General features: G+C 26.7%; 2 protein-coding genes across 2 annotated transcripts; one reads left to right on the top strand and one right to left on the bottom strand.

Moving 5' to 3' along the window:
* The first annotated feature begins 1,230 nt into the window (after positions 1-1,230).
* LOC135922600 (proteasome subunit alpha type-3-like) lies at positions 1,231-4,789 on the top strand. The gene is made up of 10 exons (XM_065457005.1): positions 1,231-1,337; positions 1,381-1,463; positions 1,635-1,758; positions 1,853-1,954; positions 2,107-2,253; positions 3,022-3,087; positions 3,139-3,185; positions 3,247-3,317; positions 4,517-4,581; positions 4,645-4,789. The coding sequence occupies exons 1-10, from the start codon at positions 1,317-1,319 to the stop codon at positions 4,684-4,686; spliced, it is 768 nt and encodes a 255-aa protein (XP_065313077.1). The 5' UTR covers positions 1,231-1,316; the 3' UTR covers positions 4,687-4,789.
* Positions 4,790-8,282: 3,493 nt separating this feature from the next.
* On the bottom strand, positions 8,283-22,958 carry LOC135930772 (aryl hydrocarbon receptor protein 1-like). The gene is made up of 10 exons (XM_065467559.1): positions 22,702-22,958; positions 18,448-18,688; positions 16,387-16,523; positions 15,439-15,528; positions 15,241-15,349; positions 13,933-14,018; positions 12,963-13,294; positions 12,796-12,902; positions 9,344-9,488; positions 8,283-9,291 (listed from the first exon to the last, which is right to left on the bottom strand). Exons 2-10 carry the CDS (start codon positions 18,680-18,682, stop codon positions 8,283-8,285), a joined length of 2,250 nt encoding a protein of 749 aa, XP_065323631.1. The 5' UTR covers positions 18,683-18,688; positions 22,702-22,958.
* Between the last annotated feature and the right edge of the window lie 697 nt (positions 22,959-23,655).

Raw genomic sequence — 23,655 nt, 5'->3', positions numbered from 1 at the left:
TTTTGGGAGTACCAGTTATGCCTAATAATTTAAAATTTATTCACACTCATCCAGTGACCCACCGTGACACTATGGACACCAGTGGCGTAGCTACGGGGGTGGTTTTCGGGTTTGGACCCTTCCCAGAGCTAAATCTTTTTTCTAGATTATACGTTCAAAAGACTTAAAAGTGACTTTATATCAAAAATATGCCATTAGTATTTATATTTTTCTGGTTTTGCTGTTTGTAGAAGGATTCTATATTACTATTGAAATTATTCTGGATAGTACTATTATAAAGTCATTGAGAATAATCTACTAAATTATAATAACATATTATTGATGCATTTAAAAAATATATATTATATATTATAGAAAATATGGTTATGATTTGTAAGATTAACCCGGCCGAAGGCCGGGTGAAAGGGCCGAAGGCCCGTTAAAGGGGGTCTGGGGGACGAAGCCCCCCAGGCTTTTATATGTATGGACCCCCTCTAAGAAAAATTCCTAGCTACGCCACTGATGGACAGGTAATTTCATGGCCCGCGCCCACCTCTAATGGTAATCAATCCTTTCATATATTTTATAAATAATTAATTATCAATACTCTACTACAAATTATCAAAAACTAATTGAAGCATGAATATGAGCATGCTGATAGAATATCTAACCCTTTATTAGTTTTAGAAATATAGCAGAAAAATATCCAGAAATAGTTTTAATTAATAATGACTATAATTATATACAATATATAAACTTATGTTTATCATATATATCAATAGGTGAAATTAAGAAAGAAATATACTTTGTCATATTTCAACTAAATATTTTATTAATAACCTCCCCCTCCCTCCATTTAATTTACTCCACCTCTTGCCTACCCCCTAGCCTACCTCTCTTAGATTGATGCTCCCTCACCCTCTCAAAATATTTTGTGTCAAAATGTTCTCCCCCCCCCCCCCCCCTCATGTAGACACTGGGATAAGGAAAATAAAATCGAAAAATATTTCAAACTATTTCTCGGAGCTTTAAGGTTATATTTATTTAGATATGAGCCAAGACCTATAATTTTAATGCTAAGAGGGGTTAGTTTATAATATTATATAAGGCCTAATGATTACTGTGTTACCGTTTGTGACTTAAATATAGTGTTGCTAGAATATACTAGCAAACGTCTAACGACTGAATTACTCAGACTATTTAAGCTAATTAATTTTTATTTTTCTCTTTTATAAAAGAACAAATATCTTTCTCCATTTAAAATAAGTATGGTATAGCACAGGCTTAATAAATTATTGCCTAACATCTATTTGTGATATTTATAATATTTGGTTGTCATGAGCTCGATTGGGACAGGCGTAAATTATTTATACATTGTTTAAACCTATAATATTTTATAAGTACGATCTTTCTGCATCTCAATTTTCTCCTGATGGTAGGATATTTCAAGTGGAATATGCTTTAAAAGCTGTGGAAAATAGCAGGTATTTTACTTCTAATTTAAATTATTTATTGAACTTATAATTTATTTTAATTAAAAATTATACCTTTAATATAAATATTAATTTTGGTATATATTATTTTTTTGTTTCTATTTGTCTAATTAAATTACAATTTAAATATTAATTTTTTCCCTCATTTTATAAATTATAAAGCACTGCTATAGGTATACGTGTAAAGGATGGTATCATTTTAGGAGTTGAAAAACCTCTTCTTTCTAAATTGTATGAAGATTCATCTAATTCAAGACTTTTTAACATTGATATTCATATAGGAATGGTAACTTTTAAATTACTTATAAAATATTAGTATATATTTTAAATCTTATAATGTCTTTTGAATGTTTTAAATCCTATTAAATAATATTGCAAAGGTTGTTGCTGGTCTTTTAGCAGATGCCAATATGATTGTAGAAGTTGCACGAGATGAAGCTCTGAATCACAGACGTAAACTTGGGTCTGCAATTCCTTTGAAAGTGTGATTAGTTTATTCTTATTCTTAATTTTTGCCCATTTTATTTAAATAAATAATTACATTTAAAAATAATTTTTTCTAAAAAAATTGATATATTTAATTTTTTGTTTAACATAATTTACATTAAAAAATATTTTTAAAAATGCATTACAGTATTTAGTTAAACGACTCTCAATGTATTTTCATGCTTACACTCTATATAGTGCTGTTAGACCATTTGCATGTAGTGTTATATTAGGAAGTTCTACAGATGAGAGTGGTCCTGAATTGTATATGATTGAGCCTTCAGGAGTATCTTTAGTAAAATATTTTACAATTTTTTAAATAACTTTAGTGTTAAATCCTAATTTTAAACTAGGGGACTGTAGATCCCAAACCTATCTAACAATTTCCCTAAGTCAGACTAGATGAAGTTGTTATATTTAAATTGTGATTTTTGGGCCATATTAGATGGATTAATAAATTTTGATTTGTGTAAAAAAATTAGCTCATAAATATTATCTTTTCATTTTTCAAAATCAAACTTATAGGCACTTTCTTTATTTTACATCCATTTTATTAAGTAATCATGTTAAACTTGTTTTTGTAAACTTAGATAGGGGATTGAACCTAATTTTTTTTAAAATGATAATTTGTTGACTGGCCTGGTTAGACCCTGTCAGAAAATTTTTGGGTGGATTTGTTTAATTGAATCCTGGAATAAAAGTCTGGGAAATAACTGTTTTTTTTTTGTGGAATTAAAAAATATGTAAAATCATTATTAAACACTATTCAAATGGTAAATGTATATTTTTATATAGATTTATTCATTCAATGAAAGATAAAAGGACTAAATTTCAAGTTGACAGGGGTTTTCCTTAGTTTTTTTGGTTGGTTTTTTTTGTCAGGTTTTTTTCCAATTACCGCTTAATTAGAGCATGTCTGATAAATTTTTTTATTTGAGCAAAACTTTATTTTACACTGGATGAAATTAAAATTAGCCCCCCCCCCCTCCCTTTTTCATAATCTAGAAGTGCCAATATTTTTTTTAAGTTTTAAAATTGTATTTATATAATTTGATAAATCAAGGGCTATTTTTCATGTGCAATTGGCAAAGCTAAACAGGCAGCTAAAACGGAATTCGAAAAGCTCAAGGTATTGTTATTTCTTTACATATTTTTCTTAATCTAAAATGTCTTAAATAAGAACAAAGATTTATTGATGAAAGATAGTGTCAAAGAATTATCAAAGATGTAAGTTGTAAATAAGCTAATATGTAATGTTGAAACTTATTTATTTAATTTAAAAAAACAGATTGATGACCATTCACGATGAAGCTAAAGATAAAGATAATTTCATTTTGGAAATGGGATGGGCAGGAAAAGGTTAGAAATTTTTATTATGTTTATACACAGATTGATTATTTATCCACATATTTTTCACCAATCCGATATTTTCTGATATTGGTTCAAAGATCCAATATTTATACTGATTTTTCACAACCCCCCTTTGAACCAAATGTAATTAAAAAATCAATATTTTTATGCAAAAAATCGAATTATGCATTATATTTAATTTTTTTATTTCTTAAAATTAAGACTAGAATTAAAAAAAAATAATATTATAATAGATAAAAAATATATATTTAATAATATATCAATTTATGTTGGTATGAATTATAAAATTGTAATATTTAATATATAAAATTATAATATATTAGATTTTTTAAAATAAATAATTTCTCCTCATGAAATTAAAATTCCGCAGAACGCATTTTGCAAAATTATCTATGTCTTTTGTAAAATATTTCCATAATTCAATACCATATTTAAAAAAAATTCTTTTATTTAAAGTATAAATAATAAAATTGGCGTTGTTATTTAAAAAGATTTAAAATAAATAAAACTCTGGGTGTTCCTTTTTATTTTTATAAAAAAACTTTAAAAATACTATAAATCTATATTAAAAAAATAAATAAAATTTAGGAGGTGTTGTGCATTAGCATTGTTTTAAAAAAAATTATTTAGAATATAATAATAATGAAAATAAATATACATAACATAAAATAACAAAAATTATAATAATGTAAAATAAATATACACAAAATAAAATAACAAAAAAAGATCGGATCGGGGTTTTACAGGATCGGCCCGATCCGATATTTTTGGAAAACGCTAAATATCGGTGCAGATCCTATATTTAATTTCGGCACAGCCCTAATTATTTATAATGACAAATAAATAGTCAAATATTTGTGCATTAGACTTACAACTTTGAATATTTGAAAATTAAAAAATGAATTATTAAAATAATAAATGTGCAAGTAATGTTTATAGATATAAAAGGAGTAGAACATGCTGAATATTTATGAATAATTTTATAAATGGGGAAATCAAGTTTAAAAACTACTTAGCAATGATAATGATTTCATCTTATATTCTGAATTTCATAACCCTAAATGCAATGATCAAACTTTTTTGTTGTAAACGATTCATTTAAAAATTATTCCTGGTAAAAGGAATTTTGTCAAGCTAAATTTTTTAACAGAAGTTTAATATTATTATTATTTTTTATTAATTTAAAGAAACCAAGGGTCTTCATCACACAGTTCCAGAGGATATTTATCACAATGCTTTAACTTATGCAAAAGTAAGTTATTTAATAATACTATAATTTATTGTGCATGTTTATTTTAAACAAAAACTTCAAAAGGAATCATTACGCGACACAGACGACGAAGAAGAAATGGCATAATTTTATTACATTATAGATATTAAGGTCGCATTATTACATTTTTATAAAAACGTTTATCCATATTGTAATATCCATTTTAATTTTCTGTCTCAAAATAAAGAAACAAGAAATTTGAATTTCCCTATTTCTTTCTCCTTGATGTGGTTTGGATTGGAATGACTACAATACTGCCATTTTTCATATTAGATGAATACATTTTGACTAAAGAGTCTCAGCATCCCGATTAAGACATGACAGTTCCACTACCGGAACGATTTTATAAATGCTCACTTCATAGGCATATTCCAGAATTTAAGTAAGGGTGGGACTTTTGTGGGGCTTTTTTGCCATCAATTTTATATGATAGTTTTAGGTCCCTTCTTTGAAAGACCTTTGGTTATATTATATAATTTTTTTCTCAAAATTTATTATAACCATTATCTTAAAGAAATTATTAACTTTTTTTTATATCATTTTTTTTTGAAAATATTGCTTTGACATATTTTACTCATTTTTAAGGGAAATCGGGGGAGAGTAGAAGGAATTATATTTGTCAGTTTAAGATAATATTTACGAAAACAAGTCTTTTTGCTAAGGGAAGATAAATATTTTATTAAATGCTAATTATCATACTTCAAATTCATGATGAAAATTTTCACGCAATATGATATTTTTATTCATGATTAATAAAGTGAACTCGAAATTTTTTTCACTTATTTACTCATCGAAGAAAAAATTTAAAAAGGAAATAATGACTAATTTTTTTAAGGAGAACTTATTGGAGGGGGGAGGGCAAGTAATAGATTTTATTAAGATCTTTAGCACACATTGGTAATATAAATAATCTTGTATATTGATGTTGAAATTTATCATTATTTTTGTTCATGCTATTTGTATTTTTTAAATTATATGATACAGAAAATCAAAGTAAGGTGGCAGCCAAGATCCTTTAATTAAAGTTTTTAATGGATTATAAAAAAAAATTTTTTTTAGATGATAGGCTGCATTTAATTTTTTTAATAATACCCATCAGTACATACTAATGATAAGAAATATTACTAAAATATTAAAATAAAAAACGAAATAAAAAATATAATATTTTCAATGGAAGTAAAATAAGTATATCATTCTTAATGCAATTGTGTGCTTGATCCAATAATAATATATCGTTGAACAGGACTAGATAGACTTACATCTACCGAACAAGGTTTGACCTTGAAAATGGAGTAAAAGAGTGAGACAAAACGAGTATAATCTTTTTATATTGCTTAATCTAAAATTATGAATGGTAATCGTATTTAAAATTTATTTCTGATTTATTTTTATGTACTTGCGTTTAGTAGTCTAACATATAATCGTGCATTTCCAAAATAGGAAAAGCAGAATTATAATTTATCACTGTATGTATGTCTTATTTCACATATCAGTCATAGATTAAAATTTATAAATAATATAAAATTAATGTTATAAGAATCTATTAAACGTTTTCTTTTTACATGCATTTGTACAATTGGAAAGAAAGTAATTTACAAAAGTTGTGCCTAAGGTTGAATTTCCTCCAAAGTTGTCTTTAGGGAATCCACTTAATTCGATTACTTTAAATAATTTTCTTTCTACTGACATCATTAGAAACTTATAGATAATCCTGTCCAATATATGCTCGCAGTCTATTTTTAATTTGCTGAAAGTTCTTTCGCAACGCACTTGTGAAAAATAAAGTGAGAAGATATTCGTATAATATCTCTTATCTAAATGACGTGTCGACTGACTACACTACCGTCATCTTATCGCTCTACTCTTGTGTCTTATTATCCTTTCAAACCCTATCAACTACCTTCTACTTTTAGATTTTGGCCTTATAAACCGACACAAATATCAAGCATTGAGGCTCCATCCCCTTCATACATTCATTTACTCCACTACACGGAGTGTTAACAGTGTTAGACTGTTCGTGAGATAATAAATATAATTAAAAAATTACAAGGCTTATGGCCAGGATGTTATACATAGTGAGTTTCCAAACACCGATCCATTGTTGTATGGGGAGATTTTTTCCCCTATTATGGCAAGAAGGGATATGTTTATTAGATTGGCTAGCGGGCATCCTAATTAACTTCACAAAAAATAAAGACCCCAAATATCTTGAAGACTGGAGGGGGATCTCAATAAATTCGGTGGTTTATAAGATATTCACACAAATCATTCTAAAGCCAATAGTGAACCAGACTTTGCGGACTCATTGGTGTTCAGGAAAATCCATAATACATCATCAAGCATTATCCAAACTGTTAACTGCATAATTTGTTATTACCAAGATCCTTCCCTTCTTCAATTTGGGGACCAAACTATCTTTTGCTAAAGACAATCAAAGGTTCATTTTTATTTTGTTTAGGTCTTAATTATATAACTGAATTTAAAGTAACTGCAAACTCGATCTTCATATTTGGTACATTGATAACGGTATAATGTGTTTCACCTTTGGCGATTGCTAAGGTTTGCAGAATAATAAAAAATGTAGGAGTCTATTGGTCTGCGGTTAAATACAAACAAAACCGAATTATACCCTGGGCGTTGAAAATAATTATAGTCAAGAATAAAATAAGATGAAATCTCCCTATCGGTGGCGCGGGAGCGATCCTACAATATTTTTAAAAATCAGTAACTAGTCGAGGAACTCCTATATTCTCTTCGAGCTAATATTGTTAAAAAAGCCCGATTTAGGTCGATTTTTCAAAACGGCCCGATTAAGATTCTAGTAGTTAAAATAATAATATGTAAGCATCGAGATTTTGCCATTAGATGTCCAAGCATTTCTGCCAGCTATGAGAGAAATCTTTAGGCTTGCATAAAGTTTATTACTTCCTGCTCATAAGGTATTCCTAATAAAAAACTTTTTCAATATTGTCAAAATTTTTTATGCCTTAAGATACACTGCTATCTTTAAATTTACTAAAAAATTCAAAACTTAAGGCCTAAATATAAAAGAAATAAAAAAAATTGCCAATCTTGGTTTTAATGACCTCTCATAGCTCAAACCACTTTCAATGGAAGAATATGAATTCCATCTCCAATCGCTTTAACAATTAGCGATTTATCTCTTCTATGCTTGCGAGTACCTTTCCTCTGATTCTTTTTCAACAGGCTATTTACTAGATAAGACGATCTCCTGCCGAGCGAAACACAAACACACCTGACACTCCTCTTCCCACTTCTACCAAGCAGAATTGGGATGCTCCCATGATTGTAAGTACCGTTGATTATCTTTACACCAACTTAGAATATGTCGTTCATTTTTTTCTACTTTAAACACGTTTTAGGTCATATTTTTGGAGGCAATTCCTTCTAAAATCCTGGGACTTGCGCACAACTATTAGGAATTCAGTTTTTTTAAAATAATACTTATAGCTTATTTTTAACTCACTTTTTTTAAATTATCGATTTGGACAGGGCGGACTGCTTACCTCAATGCACACTGAACTTTACAGATACTTAACCAATCATTCACCAAACTAAAAAATGTTATTTTAACAATTTTGTTGCATATAGAGTCATTTTATATTAATATTTCTTCATATCAAAATTCGAAATTTATATAGGATTGAAATTATAATGAATAATTAAATAGACGTGGAGATTTTATCACTAATTTGATTTTTTAAATTCTTATAAAGACATAAATAATTTGATTGCATTGAGCCCTTTTGTGATAAGTTTAGTATTTCTTGACTCTCCATATATTGTGGCAAAAAGGTGGAATTTTTAAAATATGAACTTGATGGTATTTGTACCGGATTTTCAAACATAAAACTATTATTTGCCATATTAATATTATAATTATGCAGATCATATTCTAAGGGGTATGGGTGATTGTGATGCGTAGGATACGGATTAAAAAGATAGTTGTTATTGAAATTGAACTCGTTGAATATCGAACTGGGATTGTGGTAAACTGGATCGAAGGGATAATATATATGATTCTCATGTTGAGTTTCTAATATTCGATATTGATTATATGAATTGATATCCGTATTGTATATATCGCACGATATATTTTTTGATGATTGTGCTAACAACGCGCTTGAATTATTTGTCGGCGCACTGGAACCATCGTTCAATTTAATTTTTTTGGTACCAGGAGGACGTCCTCTTCCCTTTTTGATTATTTGTATAGAGTCATTTTCAAAGAATTCAGCTTTTTTTATCTTAAATTCTGTGTTATTCGTATTAAGAAGGGAGAAGTTACTACTACTATTATAACTATTAATGTTATTATGCTTTGTCTCATGATGTTTTAGCAATGAATCGTATTTAAATACATCGTTCTGAAAGAATACTTTTTTCTTATCTTCTCTGCCGTTGTTATGAATGCTATTATTTTTATCAATTTTTTCTTTTTTGTGATAAAGTTGTTTTGATTTATGGAATAATGTATTTTGGGATTTATCTTTTTCCCTGCGCATTTTATCATTCCTTAAAATATATACTGAATCTTTGTGACTCGTTTTTTCTAAGGAAGACGAGGAATGCATTCTTTTGTTTTTCCGAATATCATCATTCACGGGATAGAATAAAGTTAAAGGAAATTCCATTTTGCGTTTTCCGTACAAATCCCTTCCTTCCTCTTCTCTTAATAGGGAAAAAACTTTTATATCATGAAATTATACATTAAATATTTTACAATAATGGCTTGTGGGAACATAGTACATAATCCGATGTTCCGTTCTTGTAAATGATTCGGAAACTTGTTTGTATCCATTGCCAATTATTTCCCAACACAGATGATATCCTGTACGCATTTAAACTGGCATTTCCCGATTTCAATACTTTATTATTTGAATAATTAAATATAATTAAAAATGATTAAAATTATTTTAAAATAGAAAATAAATTATATTAACTAAGCATTAAATTGTATTATAATTATACTTAGCCAGTTTAATACTTCGGTTAAAAAAATATAAATGGCTAATTTAGTAAAGGGTGGGGGGGGGGAATAAATACATTAATAGAATAATATTACGTTATTTTTAAAGAAATTATTATATTAAAACAATGTTTATTTAAAAAAATATTTTCTATATTTAATTGTATACCTATCTTTTTTTTTAAATTGAAAATTCCCAACTACTCTGCATTCACAGTTAGCGCGAATTTTCAACGAGATATATTTAAATAATAAGATGTATTTTTTGTCATTTTTAAACAACGTTTTTTACAAAGCATTTTCCTAGGCACGTTTCCAGCAATTTTTTATAAATTTCTTTCCAAACAAAGGATATTTATCGAATAATAATTTTTAAAAACTTGGTAGTTGGACTAATTATCATCCTTTGTTTAGAAATAAATAAAAAATTGTTCGAAACATGCCTAGGAAACCACTTTAAAAAAAAAGTTTGCAAAACCCTTCAAATATAGTTAGCGCGAATTCACAGAGAATTGTACAAATTACACTGTATTTTTGTATTCTTCACCACGATTAATTAGAAGGTTAAGCAAAAAAATTAATTATTATATCGTCTAACTTTTATTCCACGAAATTTTAATTTTTTAGAACTTCCTAAAGTTGAAGATAAAATATGTAAAAATTATTAATTATTTTCTAGAGCTTGTTTGAATCTAAGAATCAAAATTCTCTTAAAACTGCCACGAAACCAGAATCCTCCCCCCCCCCCCCCCGCCTAAAAATTCAAAGATAGGAACTGATATAATTTTTCAACTTTCTTCGTTTGCAAACAATATCTAAGCTCAGGCGCGAATGCAGAAATTTACTATAGAAGGGAGGGAGGGGGGGAGGGTAATTAAAAAACTCAGGAGTTCAAGAACATCTTAAATTTCAGAAATTAATTTGGATTAGTGACTATAAAATATTGGCAATTTCTTATGCTCAAATATAAATAAATGATAAAATATTGAATGTAATATAATCGAAGTATAACTATTAAAATATATGTCTTGAAAAAGAACTTTGCAAAAATTAGAATTTTTTTTAGTATTTAAAAATTGAGATATATATTTAAAAAGATTAGATGTTGGAAATTCAGATTAATCTACAAAAATATTCCTAAGCATTGTTGCATGTATATAAACTTACAAAGTATTCACGGAAAAAATATAGTGTATTAAAAAATAGGAAAAAGTCTAATTAAGAAGCATATTATTAATTTATAATGCAAAATTTAATCTTCTTTGGAATCGAGCTCATTTTTCATTAATTTCATCAATGCTTGACTCCATATTTATTAAGGAGTGCTAACTCACTCAATCTGTTTCCAGAGGTAGTATTTCTCACTTAGAAATCTTTTTTTTCTTGTTAAAGAAGAAATTGCTCTTTCTTTGGCATAAGTACTAAACTAATGAGCAGAGTCCAAAATATATAATAATTTAAATTTATTAGGAAAATAGTCTAAAATATTTAAAATTATGTAAGCCGTCTATAACATTTTTTGGATTATTATCAATCATAGTTAACCTTTAAAAATTAGTCAAATATTTTTTAATTTTTTTTATCAAAATTTAAAATAGATTCGGATGGATTCTATGGTTATAATATGTGCAGAGTTAAGTGCTTCCTGATAAATCAAGAACCTATCAGAGCAATATTGAAGAGGGGGATAAATATGTTTATTTTATAATATTCTTCAGACTCACCCTATATAAATATTGGAAGGATGGGTTTGCGTTGTTGCGAATTCACGTAGACAAACATTTCATATGTTATTGAATCAACAATTAATTATAATTTATGAATTCGGCATCTGCATTTGTCCTAATTTTCTTAAATTCCGATATATTGCTTTAGGCTATTTTCATAGTCTCAATCAAATCGATGACATTTTTTCAAATATATTACATAAAATAATCTAATTAAATAATTTGTTAGTACACTCTAATGAAAAAAAGAAAATTTGGTTGTAGTATAGTGTCCAATAATCCGTCTTCTTCTGAAATAATTCTTTTGTGTTATTTCAGTAAGCGCAATAATTGCCCTCGACTGACGTGGATTTTGATTCTCCTCAATACTGGTAAAATGTTCTTTAAATAAATTATGAATTTTAATATTAATTTTTCATAGAATAAATTAGTAGCGAATTATTTCTGCTGTGAATGTTAGATTGATATATATGTGATAAAAGGTAGGAATGATAACAAAAATGTAAAATGATAATCTTAAAAGAGTAATATTTCTAAAAAAAAATGGCCTGTATCTGAATTTTTTGGAATTGAGGAGGGGGAGGGGGTTCGCCCTCCCCCGCTGCATACACGCTTGTCTAAGCTTATTTGATTTTTTAATTTTTATTCAATCTAATTATTCATTATTCGGTCAACGAATATGAGTAATAAGTTATTTTATTTGTATTTGTACAAAGAATCATTCGAATCATCCGAATAAAAGTATGAAATGCATCTTATTATTTGAATATTTTTTACGAGGCCTTTTAGAAATTAAAAATCATAAAAGATAATAATATTATAAAAATTTATTTTTAGCAGAAGAATTTATGTAAACCTAAAAAACAACAACATTTGCAATATTTACAGAAAACATAAAAATAAAAATGTATAAATAGGTTTAATTGTAAAAAACTAAAAGAAATCCTTAAAAATAATTAATTTACGTAAACATTTAAATCCCTAAGTGGCGTAATATAAAATTAGATTAAAATAATAAATTTAAATAGCTGGTAATAAATGTAATCTTATGGAATAAAGATTCAATAAGAGAACAATCTATTTTGTTATGATAAAAATGGAGGGGGGGGGGTAGATTTTAATATAAATGCAAAACTAGAAGCAACACATATACCATTTCTTAAAAGGGAATAAGGCGATATCTTACGCACGCTGGCCAAAATACAATTTTCTAAAAAAAGATGATGTAAGATGTCACTTTTTGACAAGAGTTAAATATGAATGGTGTAACATATTTTTGTTTTGCTAGAAATAATAATTGTTTTAAATATATTCATAAGCTATTAATATAAGTTGTATAAATATAAACATGACTATATAATTTATATTAAATAAAATAATAGGTTCATCCAATATTACCGGGTTAAATTATCAGACAATATACTATGGGCTGAAACTATCCCCTATATACTATTTTATATAAAAATAATAGAAACTCACATTCCTGATGTGCCAATGTAACGTAGTTTAAATCTTCTGGATGAATTAACGAGTAAAAATTGAGTCCATTAGAATCGATATCATTTAACCCCATTAAGCTCTTGCCCCTATTAATTATGGTGAATTATATATAGATATTTTATTTCAATTACCAAAAAATACATTACCTTTGTTCAATCGATATCAGTTTTAAATCGAGTTTATGTTTCGTTTTAAAGTTTATATCTTTGGAGCACATTATCGAATCGACTATTTGGTATTCTGTGCCATTACTAGGCGTGCACAAAGTGAACAACCCCCAGACACAATTATTATGAGCGTTTGTCTTCGAGGCATTTGCGTCGTTTAAATTATTGTTATATGCCGCTTTCATTTTTCGTAGATTTCGGAAATTTATAACGGGCTCATAGTAATCTTCCTTTGTAGATTCTAAAGAATCCACGGTTGTTCCTTGTCTAATGCCATGCAATTTTCTCAATCTTCCCCTCAAATCAAGTCTCTTATTTATTTTTTTTGATTTAATTCTTATTTATAATTATAAATATTATATATATTTACATTTTTGATTGTTTAAATATTTCGAGATTCACTTCTGAATCTTAGGTTCGTGTCAACGCGTGAAGTGCTTCTAAACAGCAGTCAGTTTAGACGTCTATACATGGCCGTAGCCAGACATTTTCAACTGGGGGGGGGGAATTGTTTACTTAGGCGCCAATATTTTTTTTGGATGAAACGAATAGTTAGGCACTTATATCAATTTTTGCTATTTTTATTAAAATTTGTAAAAGAGGATTTTAAATTTTAACATAAATAAATTAAAAGCTAAATTCGGTGTTATTTTTATGCCTTCTGCAGAAAGAATGTTCAGGTTTTCATAAAGAAGCCATTTTGATTTACCTCATCTTTGTTTTATTTGTATGTATACCGAAAAAGCATATAAATAACAAACTTAAATACAAACCAAAATAGGGTGTCATTGCACAAAAACTGAATAGCCTAGGCTAAAAATTTTTAAAATAATCCGAGCGTTGAGGGCAGCCTTATAATGTACAAGAATGTTTCACGCTTTTAACGCTTTAAGTTTCTTATACCCAAGAAACGTTACAAAAGAGTTTTATCAAAATAACAATTTTTTACCACAAATCCTGAAGTATTATCCAGTAAGCAACGGAATCTGATTGACAATATTCTTTCGAAATTTTCTTCAATAATTTCCTTTGTTTCTTTATTTAATAATTTAAAATTTTTTGTTAGTTTTTTTAAAACAAATTTATGAAATATTTGTCCATTTTTTTTTAAAAAAATGTTAATTTTCATTAAAATCTTCTAATGGTTGAGTGCAAATTTTTAATTCATAAAATATAATTCTATCATTAAAAGACTAAATGAGACCGATATCTTCATATAGAATATTAGGACCTCAGAATAGGTGCAATTTACAATTTACCACTAAACCCTCCCGATAAAATAATATGAGTGAGCCTAACTCCCATATCAATTTTACATATAGATATGTGGGGAGTGTCCTTTTAGGGCTATCCCGCCTTAAGGAACCAACGGGAGTCAAGATCATAAAACCAAAATGGAAATTTGAACCTAAAAAATATTCTAAAAAGAGTCTTATCCATGCTTTGTCGCCTTATTATTGGAGTGTTCTAATAGATATCTTTGAAAATACTGGGTTAGCTTATTCATATGTGGTGTTATGGCACAAACCAAAATTTAGATAAGAATATTAAGTTCTGGGCAGTGTTATATCTAATTATACTTTGCTTATTTATACATAAATTAAACCTTTTTTTTAATATTAGTGTTTTTTATTTAATTATTCAATCATTATTATTTGCCAAAGGCGTTTAGAAAATGCTTAATAATAACAGCTAAAAATAATCTATGCATCTTAATTTTTAGTAAATCTTACTCTTTTTATTCTAAATTTTTAAAAAAATAATTCAGATTATTGGATACCTAACTGAGATAACGAAACCTGCAGATTCGGTAGAGCATAAATTAACTAAAAACCGATTATTATAGAAAACATAACTCAAAAAAACATAATGAACCCTCACAAGACCCAGAACATCTGATTGACATGACATCGATGGTGGAGACAGAAGCGCAGAAAAAGCGATATTCCTCTCGAATAAGAGAGATATCATGGTTAGATGGTAAAAAGGTGTTGTGTTTAAAAATATGATTTTTAAATATAAATTGTTTGGATAAAATTAATTGTTTATATTATTATTATTTTATTTTTTATGGCTCACATTATAGTTAATTGATTATTTAAAAAATATATAGTGAGTAGTAATTGAATAAAGGTTAGTTGTGGTTCGAGATATCTATTTATACGGTTATCTCAATATAGACAACAACGCATATGGAGCGCTCTAACAATCGAACGACGAGATATTTATTAAATGATTATTATTTCCAAACACTAACCTTTAAATCGATTTATATTAAGCTGATGAGCGGCGTTCAGATGTTTTTTTAAGACTTCCCTATCTTCAGAATGAATTAATTCGTATATTGATTGATGAAGAATATCTGACTAATTTAATTTATAATTTGTATATTTTAAATAACTAAATTTAATACAAATAGAAAAGCAGAAAAAATTATATTATATAATAATATTACTTGATGAAATCCCAAAAAATTTTCGACAATATCGGACACGTAAAATATATCACCACGACAATTTAATACTAGTATGAAACCATTCATCGCCTTAATTTAAAAAAGATTAATTGTTATAGTTTTAAACCTTTCAATATAACGCTTTACAGAATCCAATGGGACGGAAGCCCCCTTCCTGATAATATACCCCCCCCCCCCTAATTCTCATGATAATGAGACGTATACCTTTCATTTTAACAATATATTTATTTTTAATTTGGTACTATATCCCTACATTTATAAAGAACATCCTACAACAACAGTATCCGAGAAAATTAATTAGCATAAAAACAATTTAAAATAGCAAGGGCATGCAGATGTACCACTTGCACTTGATTAAAAAAAAATATTTTTCGGCCCAGCCTGTATTTTTTTTGAAAAACATTTATCGGCTCGGCCTGGATTTTTAAAAAATATATTTCATTTATTTTTATAGCTAATAATGGGCGATTTAAAATATTCGATTTTAAAATATACAACCCGGCCCGGATATTAAAAAATTTTTTTTAGGCCCTGCCCGGGTATATTTAAAAAATTAAAATACGGCTCGGCCCGTGTACCTGGGCCTGCAGGTATCTGTAAAATAGTTTAACTTTTTTTTGATTTGTCTTGCTCAAAAATAAAACGTTTTACTAAAATAGACAAAATATGCCTTTTTTTTCTTCTTTATCACGCTTAATTATTATATATAAAAAATAATAAAAATGACTTAAAATTGGGAATTCGCATTTCACATATATAATATGGACATTTATAAAATATTATTCAGTCATGCTACATTTTTCAAAAATTGGTTAAGTTTTATTTGATCAAACTTAATCAAAAAAAAAATATTTATTAGGGCAGGGTGTATATAAAATCATAATAATTGCTATTACTATGCCAAAAAACAAAAAATCTTTATATTACTTGATTTAATAAATCTTTTTCGGTCTCCATAGTATTATTTAAAAACAATCCCATATTTTCCTTATAACCGCTGTAAAGTTCGTAGTTATTGTATAGTTTAGTATTATTGTGTTTGAGCGCTTGATTTATCTGGACACCTAGAAAATGATGGAAGATGGAGTTTTTAGTCAATCGAAGTTGTAATAGGTTATTGGAACTTAGTTGATAATTATCTCTACTTTTTAACAATTAAAATCATATAACTAACTAGTATAAAATATGTTCCTAAAGTTTAAGTGATTTCATGTATATGTATCCACAAACCCGGGTCTAATTTTTAATAAGCCATTCATAGCGCACGCTTTAAAAATATTGAACGGGCCTGATGATGCAAGAATTTTTCAATATATGTACAGTATGTCCAGAGGAAGGCGCCGACCCCAATTGGCTCGTGAAGATTTTTAGAAGGCAATATTAGCCAGGCCCGGCCCCTTAAATATTTATGTAGAAGTTTTCCAGCCCGGCGCATGATAATTTATTTTATGAAGAAAGGAAGATATACATTTGCCTAATTCTATTCTAAGGCATAAAAAAGAAATTTTGCACCGGTCTCATATAATTTTTTTTATTAGAATTTGACCCGTCCGAAAAATATTATTTCCCAAGTTATCCGACCCGAAAATCTTTTTATCCAGGCCTGGACCTAGGAATTTCAGGAATTCATCTTATTAATTAATATGCAAAAATCTATGGCAATATAGCTGGCAAAATCAGATCTTTCAAAATTAAAAAAAAAGGAGCGACAATGAATGATTAAAAATTTTGCGCCAAATGAAATTATAGCCATGAATCTACTAAATCATACTTATATAAGAACCTTACTAATTATTAAGCAATGCTAACTAGTACATATTTTAGAAAGGAGGAGGTCTTATTTTCATAATATATTATATTTTTACTCTCTATTATTACCTAAAATAATTGTGCATAGTGGAACTTATTAATGACCTAATAAATCCTATAATAAAAGCTCTTTTGCCCCAGTCTTTAAGATACAATGTATTTATATTGGGACCAATGTCATAATACCAAGCCTGGCAAATTTACTCATTTAAATGAGTATCAATACAAATCTACTGGTAGACACGTCATTTTGAAATCTCGTAATAAATAATTTACTTTTATTTAAGAAAACTTAATCCTTTTTTTATAGAAAAAATAGTTTTATTTTATAATAAACTAAATTAAATTATATTGGAAACAAAATTAAAATGGCATGTCACCAGCTGATTTATATTTTAATGAATTATTTTCAGTCTAGGTAAATATCATATGTTATTGATTGGGACTTATTATTTTGCTATTGTATAACTATTAAAATTTAAAAGGGTATCTTTAAATTTTGCATAACAGTCGGCGACGTTAATAACAATGAAGGAGAATTACATTATATTAATTTGCGGAATGTATCATAATACCAGAAAATAAATACCTGAAATTAATTTATCAAATTAAAAAATGAATCTATAAAATATAAATCTAGAGCCTTGCATCAAAATTTATTTTGATAAATCCGGTCCAAAAGTTTTTATAGGTCGACAAATCTGTCCGAATCTTTTTCCACTGCTTAAAAATCGAAATGCTAAAATTCGGATTCCGTTCAGCCTAAGATAATGAATAAATAAAATTAGTAACAGTGCAAATCACAAAATAGCGATTCAGCTAGTTCTTATATATGGACACTTTTAATTAACGAATCGCTAACCTAGTAAGTAGTATAAATATACATTATTTTCTTATACACGGCTTTATTATAATCCCTTTATAAATATCTACTACGTTTTTTTTCATGTAAATATAGTTATTGCTATTTTAAAATATGTTCTTGATAAAAGCATTGGTTACACTACATTTTTCTTTACTTCATACAAACATTTTTAAAATTCTACTACCGGCTGGTAGATTTTATTTTACCGATAAAATGCTGTATAAGGTTTATTATATTATATCTGTATTCAGAAGAAGAAGAATTAAAAAATAGTAAATCAAAGTAAATATTATCGAATAGAAATAATAAAACACCATGAAAATATGCCTTGATCCTGATGTAACTAACAGCTAATCGTAAAATTGACAATTTATCTAATTTGGATATGATGGTTGTATCGAAGGGTAGAATAATTGACAGTCGATCCAATTCGGTGTTTAATCTTTCCCGGTGGCGTTTACTTGGATTTGTGCTATTTGATTTTGCTATTGTAGAAAGCGAATATATAGGAGGTATATAGTTGCTAGGATGTTCCTTATTAAATTTCATTTATTTCTGCGAGTTAAGGAAGGGGGGGGGGGTCAAAAATACATAGAAATTTATTATATTGTATGCTGAAAATAATCAATTATATATGATCATTGGGTAATTATTACTTTCTAATCCTGATTTTATAAAATACTTAATATCTTAAACTATAATATTTTTTTATAATATAAATTAGGGTTTTTAATATATTTCAATTTTCTAAAAAAATAAGGATAGGACATAGTTACACGGTAAGACATAGAGGATATAGTTGCGGGGTATTAGAACCCCATTTTTAAAAATTATACTTCAGTAATGAAATAATATTAAAATCTAAAATTTTATGACCTAATAATTTAGTCCGACTTCTATTAATGAGTAAAAAAAATTTTTTTATATTTCTAATTTAAATATATTTATAAAAAAAATAATGATTCCATATAGCATCTATGGGCGTCTAAGTACAAAAATTATATTCTTAAGAATATAAAAATGCTAGCTTATAAATTTTGTCAGATTCTATGTGTAATCCATTAGCAATAGAAGGTATATCATAAAAACTAAAAGAAATAGAATGTTTATCATTTGTTCAAAATCGGAACATAAAAATGAGGAAAAGTTAAAACGTAATAAAATATACAAGCAAAAGCTTATATTATTAGCCTGAGAATTAATAAAATAAAATTGAAATTATTATATAATTATATTGTAATGTCAAATTAAATCATTAAGCTTTCTTAGGATGTCAAATTAGCTCGGAGGACTTTAAAGGGTTAAAAGTTATATTTTTATTTATATAAATGGTTCTACGTGCCTCAGTCTGAATATACTGGCTAATTTTGTCTAAAACTCACACATCTGAGAGAATTAGGTTTAAGCTTGGATTTGATATAATGATAATGGTATACTTGAGATAATTATTAAAATTATAGGTGAGAAAAGTTAGAAAATAAATAAAGTTATTTTAGGATATAAAATTAATATAAAATTATAATGAGTTGACATAAGGCAAATAAAAATCTATCAGAGGATTAAAATTTGAGACTGATAATTAGGATCCTTGCTCCTAGATCCAACCAATGTACCTTGGTGTTCCCTACTTATACAGCAGTGATCCCATTTCAATCTCAGCGATAATTTTAGGTCTAACCACCCGCCCCCCCTTCCCGAATAGAATTTCCTATATTCATAAATAATAGTATCTTAAAGAGTTTATATTACAGGAAATTACAAATTTATAAGATAAAAACATATCAAGTAACTGTCCACATAAGTAATAATGGCCAATTATGGGGATGGTTTTGTTACACAAAAATTACACTTATCAACTATATATAATTTCTTGACAAATACACCAAATAGTATTAGTAATACAATCTGGCAGAATGAATAGTATTAGTAATACAATCTGGCAGAATGATTGTATTACAATTGCTAACAAATGGTTTCCTTAACTGTAAAGGTTAATATATATGTTAGCTAGCGTCAATATGTATTTTTCAATCAATGTGTATTTTTTTTTCCTTCAAATCATTTTTTAAGCAGTTTTCTAATTTTAAAATCTTATTTCACCATAAATATACTCGATCTTGGATTTAATATAATTTATATTAGTTTTTATGATAGATCTTTAAATTTTAAATTACTAAATTGTTACAAGCAAAATTGTAGAAAATTTCTGGGACTAATATAAACATGCTTCAAACATCAGTAAAATCAAAAAAACTAAAAAAAAACTCACTCGAGAATGATTAAAAGTTGAAAAAATAACGCATTGCCTGAAAAAACGCTACATAATTATAATTGTGTAATCCAACAGCATTGATAGTGATTTAAAAATTAACCACCATTATAAATATAGAGAATTTTTAGATTGATTAAACTTTTATATATTAACTTGTTAGCATATAGGCCAAACAATTTATTGATAAATTTATGATTCTGCTAAATTAAAATTTAGAATTTTACAAATCTTTAAAGCTTTTATTACCAGATTAGCTACTATCTAACAAAAATGTATGAAATATTGGATTGAATAATCGGACAAAAATATGAAAGCAGAAAGCTTCGTATCCGATTAAAAAAGTAAATTGGGCAGAAAACATCGGACAAAATAAAGTAAACCTGGCAGAAAACATTGAATAGAAAGGCATGCGACATTAAAGTGGCATATTTCTAACGCAATTTTTGGGTCTAACTCTACAGACATCTCTTAGAGGATGATGCTGGATATGATTTTACTCCATTAGCTTAAATTTTTTGCAAGTGTATTATAAACAACTATGAACAATTTATACTTTCATAGATGTGTACGGTGTTAAATCTTTGAACATTTAAACAATCAGATTGACTTATTATTAATTAATGTTTGATTTGACACAATAACATTCACCTACATTAAATAAATTTTTTTTATTTAAAATGAAAAATTAAAGAGTCGACTATCGTTGTGACATTTAAAAATGAAACTTGTAGTATCTAAATATATAAAGAAAAACTTTAACTTCCTCATTTTAAAATCTCTATACAAAAAATTCCCAAGTTTAAATTAAAATATAAAAATTAGGTGAAAAAAAAGTCTTAAAATCCCATATCAAATATTTGGGTAAAGGAAAATTTTTTGTTATCATGTGCTTATAATGGTAATAAATATTACATTATCAGTCAATATTTACAATAAATAAACTTTAAAAAATATTATTAGTTTATATCCACTAAAAAAATAATTTTAAATGAGATGACCAATCTTGTTTTTTATGGTAACTTACAATTATAGCTTAGTACGTTATTTTATTTTGTGCATAATGTACATATTTCTTAATGTCAGATTAAGAGTTTTAACTACCATAATTAGGTTTTCTAGGAATAGTGTATAGAGTATCGGACTAACTCCGGTCTCAAGTCATACCTATTATATAACCTAGGTATTGTAAACTCGGATATAGTAGAGAAATTCTATTTTAGAACTAAAAAGAACAATATATGAATTGATAGCTATAACTATACTCTACAAAGGTGCTTTATAAATATTTATAAAAATATAATCATATTTTTCAAATTTTATTTTTTGCACAAGGTGAAATTTTGCACAATAAGCCCAATAGAAGGGTTAGGCGAACAACTGCAAAGGCAACCATTAGTTTTTTTTATGCTATAGTATTGAATAGCATTTTTTTTATTAATAATGATACGCCCATAATTTTATCATTTTATTGTTCAAAATATTATAATACTTTTAAATTGAAGCGAATTATATATAAATTTTGAAACTTAATTTTGGTTGATTTAATAAACATTTTGTACATAAAATAAGGATCTTAAGAATATCAATCATATAAGCCATGAAATTTTCTTTCCAAGATTTTGGAATTTTTTTCATTATTAGCTGCCATAATTAGCAAGTCCCGCTAGCTTTAAATTGATTAATCATGATTATATTATCTAGATAAAATAAATGCTATAAAATTTCCCAATCATAAAAGAGGGTTAAAACTTTGTTATAAAATTTAATTTATTTATAAATGATTATATAATTTAATAAAAATTAAAATTCAATCATGTAAAAAAAATCTTTAGAATATTACATTAATATTTTATTTCTTAAATAATTTAATAATTATTTCAATTCGCCAATAGATATCTACTAATAAAAGCTACATTAGGATAAAATTTAAACCTTCTAGTTTATTTAATTTTAAAATGATATTAAGTGGTTTGCCAAGCCCGGGGGTTACCTAACCCCTGTCTCCCCTATATATATACACTACATCATTATATATGTAAAAATTTTAATATTTTAAAAAAAGATCACTTATTAATTTTATTTAAATTTTCTAATCATTAAATCTTATCATTTTTGCTGATTTTTAAATATATCATAAACCACACACCACATCCCCCCCCCCCCCCACTCCCACTCAGATTTAAAAAAGGTTATATAAATTTCATATAATTTTTTCCTAACTTTTTTTCTCATTTTATTATAGTGTTCCTTTTCATATTCGTGATATAATTTGGATAAACCAAAAAAATATATATACATTTCCGTGCATCGAATATCCTTTCTCACGTCTATCAGCTCTGGAGAAAACAGAATTAGTCAATTTTTTTTAAAAATATTATAAATAATGATTAATCATTATCATAATTTTCTGTGAGCGGAAATGTTGATACGAATCTTTATTGTCATAATTTATGAAATCAATGTCGTGGTCGGGTTTCGTGGTTATTAAAATAGTTATTTTTTTTGTCACTTTCTAATAAAATATTAATTTTGTTTGCATGTCTTAAATATTTAATTTTTTTATTTTTTATTTTCAAAAAATTATCGTAATATATAAAAATAATTCAATAATTTTTTTTCTAATATCGTGTATATAATCTATTATTCAGTGACTTGATAAAGGCAGGTTTTCAGATTAAATTAGGTATAATAATATATTAAGAATATTTTTAATTCAACACGAAATGTTAGAACCTCGTATAAAGAATTATTTTAAAAATATTATTTTTATTTTGCAGGAGGAATATAATGCACGAATGTAATTTTAATTTCGGAAAAAGTATATATAACATCTTTAAAAATATTAAATTTATTATTTTGTTCATTTTTTTTTCAAAAAAATTTGTTTTTGAAAGTCAAAAATTTTTTTTATTTTTAATTTAAAATATAAAATTTCTCAAAATAAAAATAACCTTTTTTAAAAAAATAAAATTTTAAATTTATATTTTTTAAAAATAACACAAAAACATAAAATGCTTATTAAATTTTTTTAAAAATAAAATAATATTATATAAAAATGTGTTTAAAAAATATATCATATGAAGATGACAATTATATTCTATCAAATCAAATTATAAAAAAGTGATATATTTTTACAATAATTATTTTTTTCCCCTCATTTGTGTCAATTTTAAGATGGACGTTTTTTTCGTGATTTTTTTTATAATCAAACATTGTGGATAAGAGCGTTTTGTCGTAAATAGAAAAAAAA

The sequence above is a fragment of the Gordionus sp. m RMFG-2023 genome, chromosome 1 (assembly GCF_954871325.1).
Source record: "Gordionus sp. m RMFG-2023 chromosome 1, tfGorSpeb1-WG-v2, whole genome shotgun sequence".
Taxonomy (NCBI): Eukaryota; Metazoa; Nematomorpha; class Gordioida; order Chordodea; family Parachordodidae; genus Gordionus; species Gordionus sp. m RMFG-2023.
Note: the sequence above shows the minus strand (reverse complement) of the source record. Positions and strands in the feature narration are given on the sequence as shown.

Bases quoted from the DNA above. Each gene is read 5' to 3' on its own strand.
- LOC135930772 (XM_065467559.1), bottom strand. From the start codon at position 18,682: ATGAAATTTAATAAGGAACATCCTAGCAACTATATACCTCCTATATAT. The intron at 9,489-12,795 runs GTGAGTTTCTAT...CAAATAATAAAG, and splicing joins TACATTGGCACATCAGGAAT to TATTGAAATCGGGAAATGCC. The intron at 9,292-9,343 runs GTAAAATATTTA...TTCCCTATTAAG, and splicing joins TGTTCCCACAAGCCATTATT to AGAAGAGGAAGGAAGGGATT.
- LOC135922600 (XM_065457005.1), top strand. From the start codon at position 1,317: ATGAGCTCGATTGGGACAGGC. The intron at 1,338-1,380 runs GTAAATTATTTA...ATATTTTATAAG, and splicing joins TGAGCTCGATTGGGACAGGC to TACGATCTTTCTGCATCTCA. The intron at 3,186-3,246 runs GTAAGTTGTAAA...TTAAAAAAACAG, and splicing joins GTCAAAGAATTATCAAAGAT to ATTGATGACCATTCACGATG.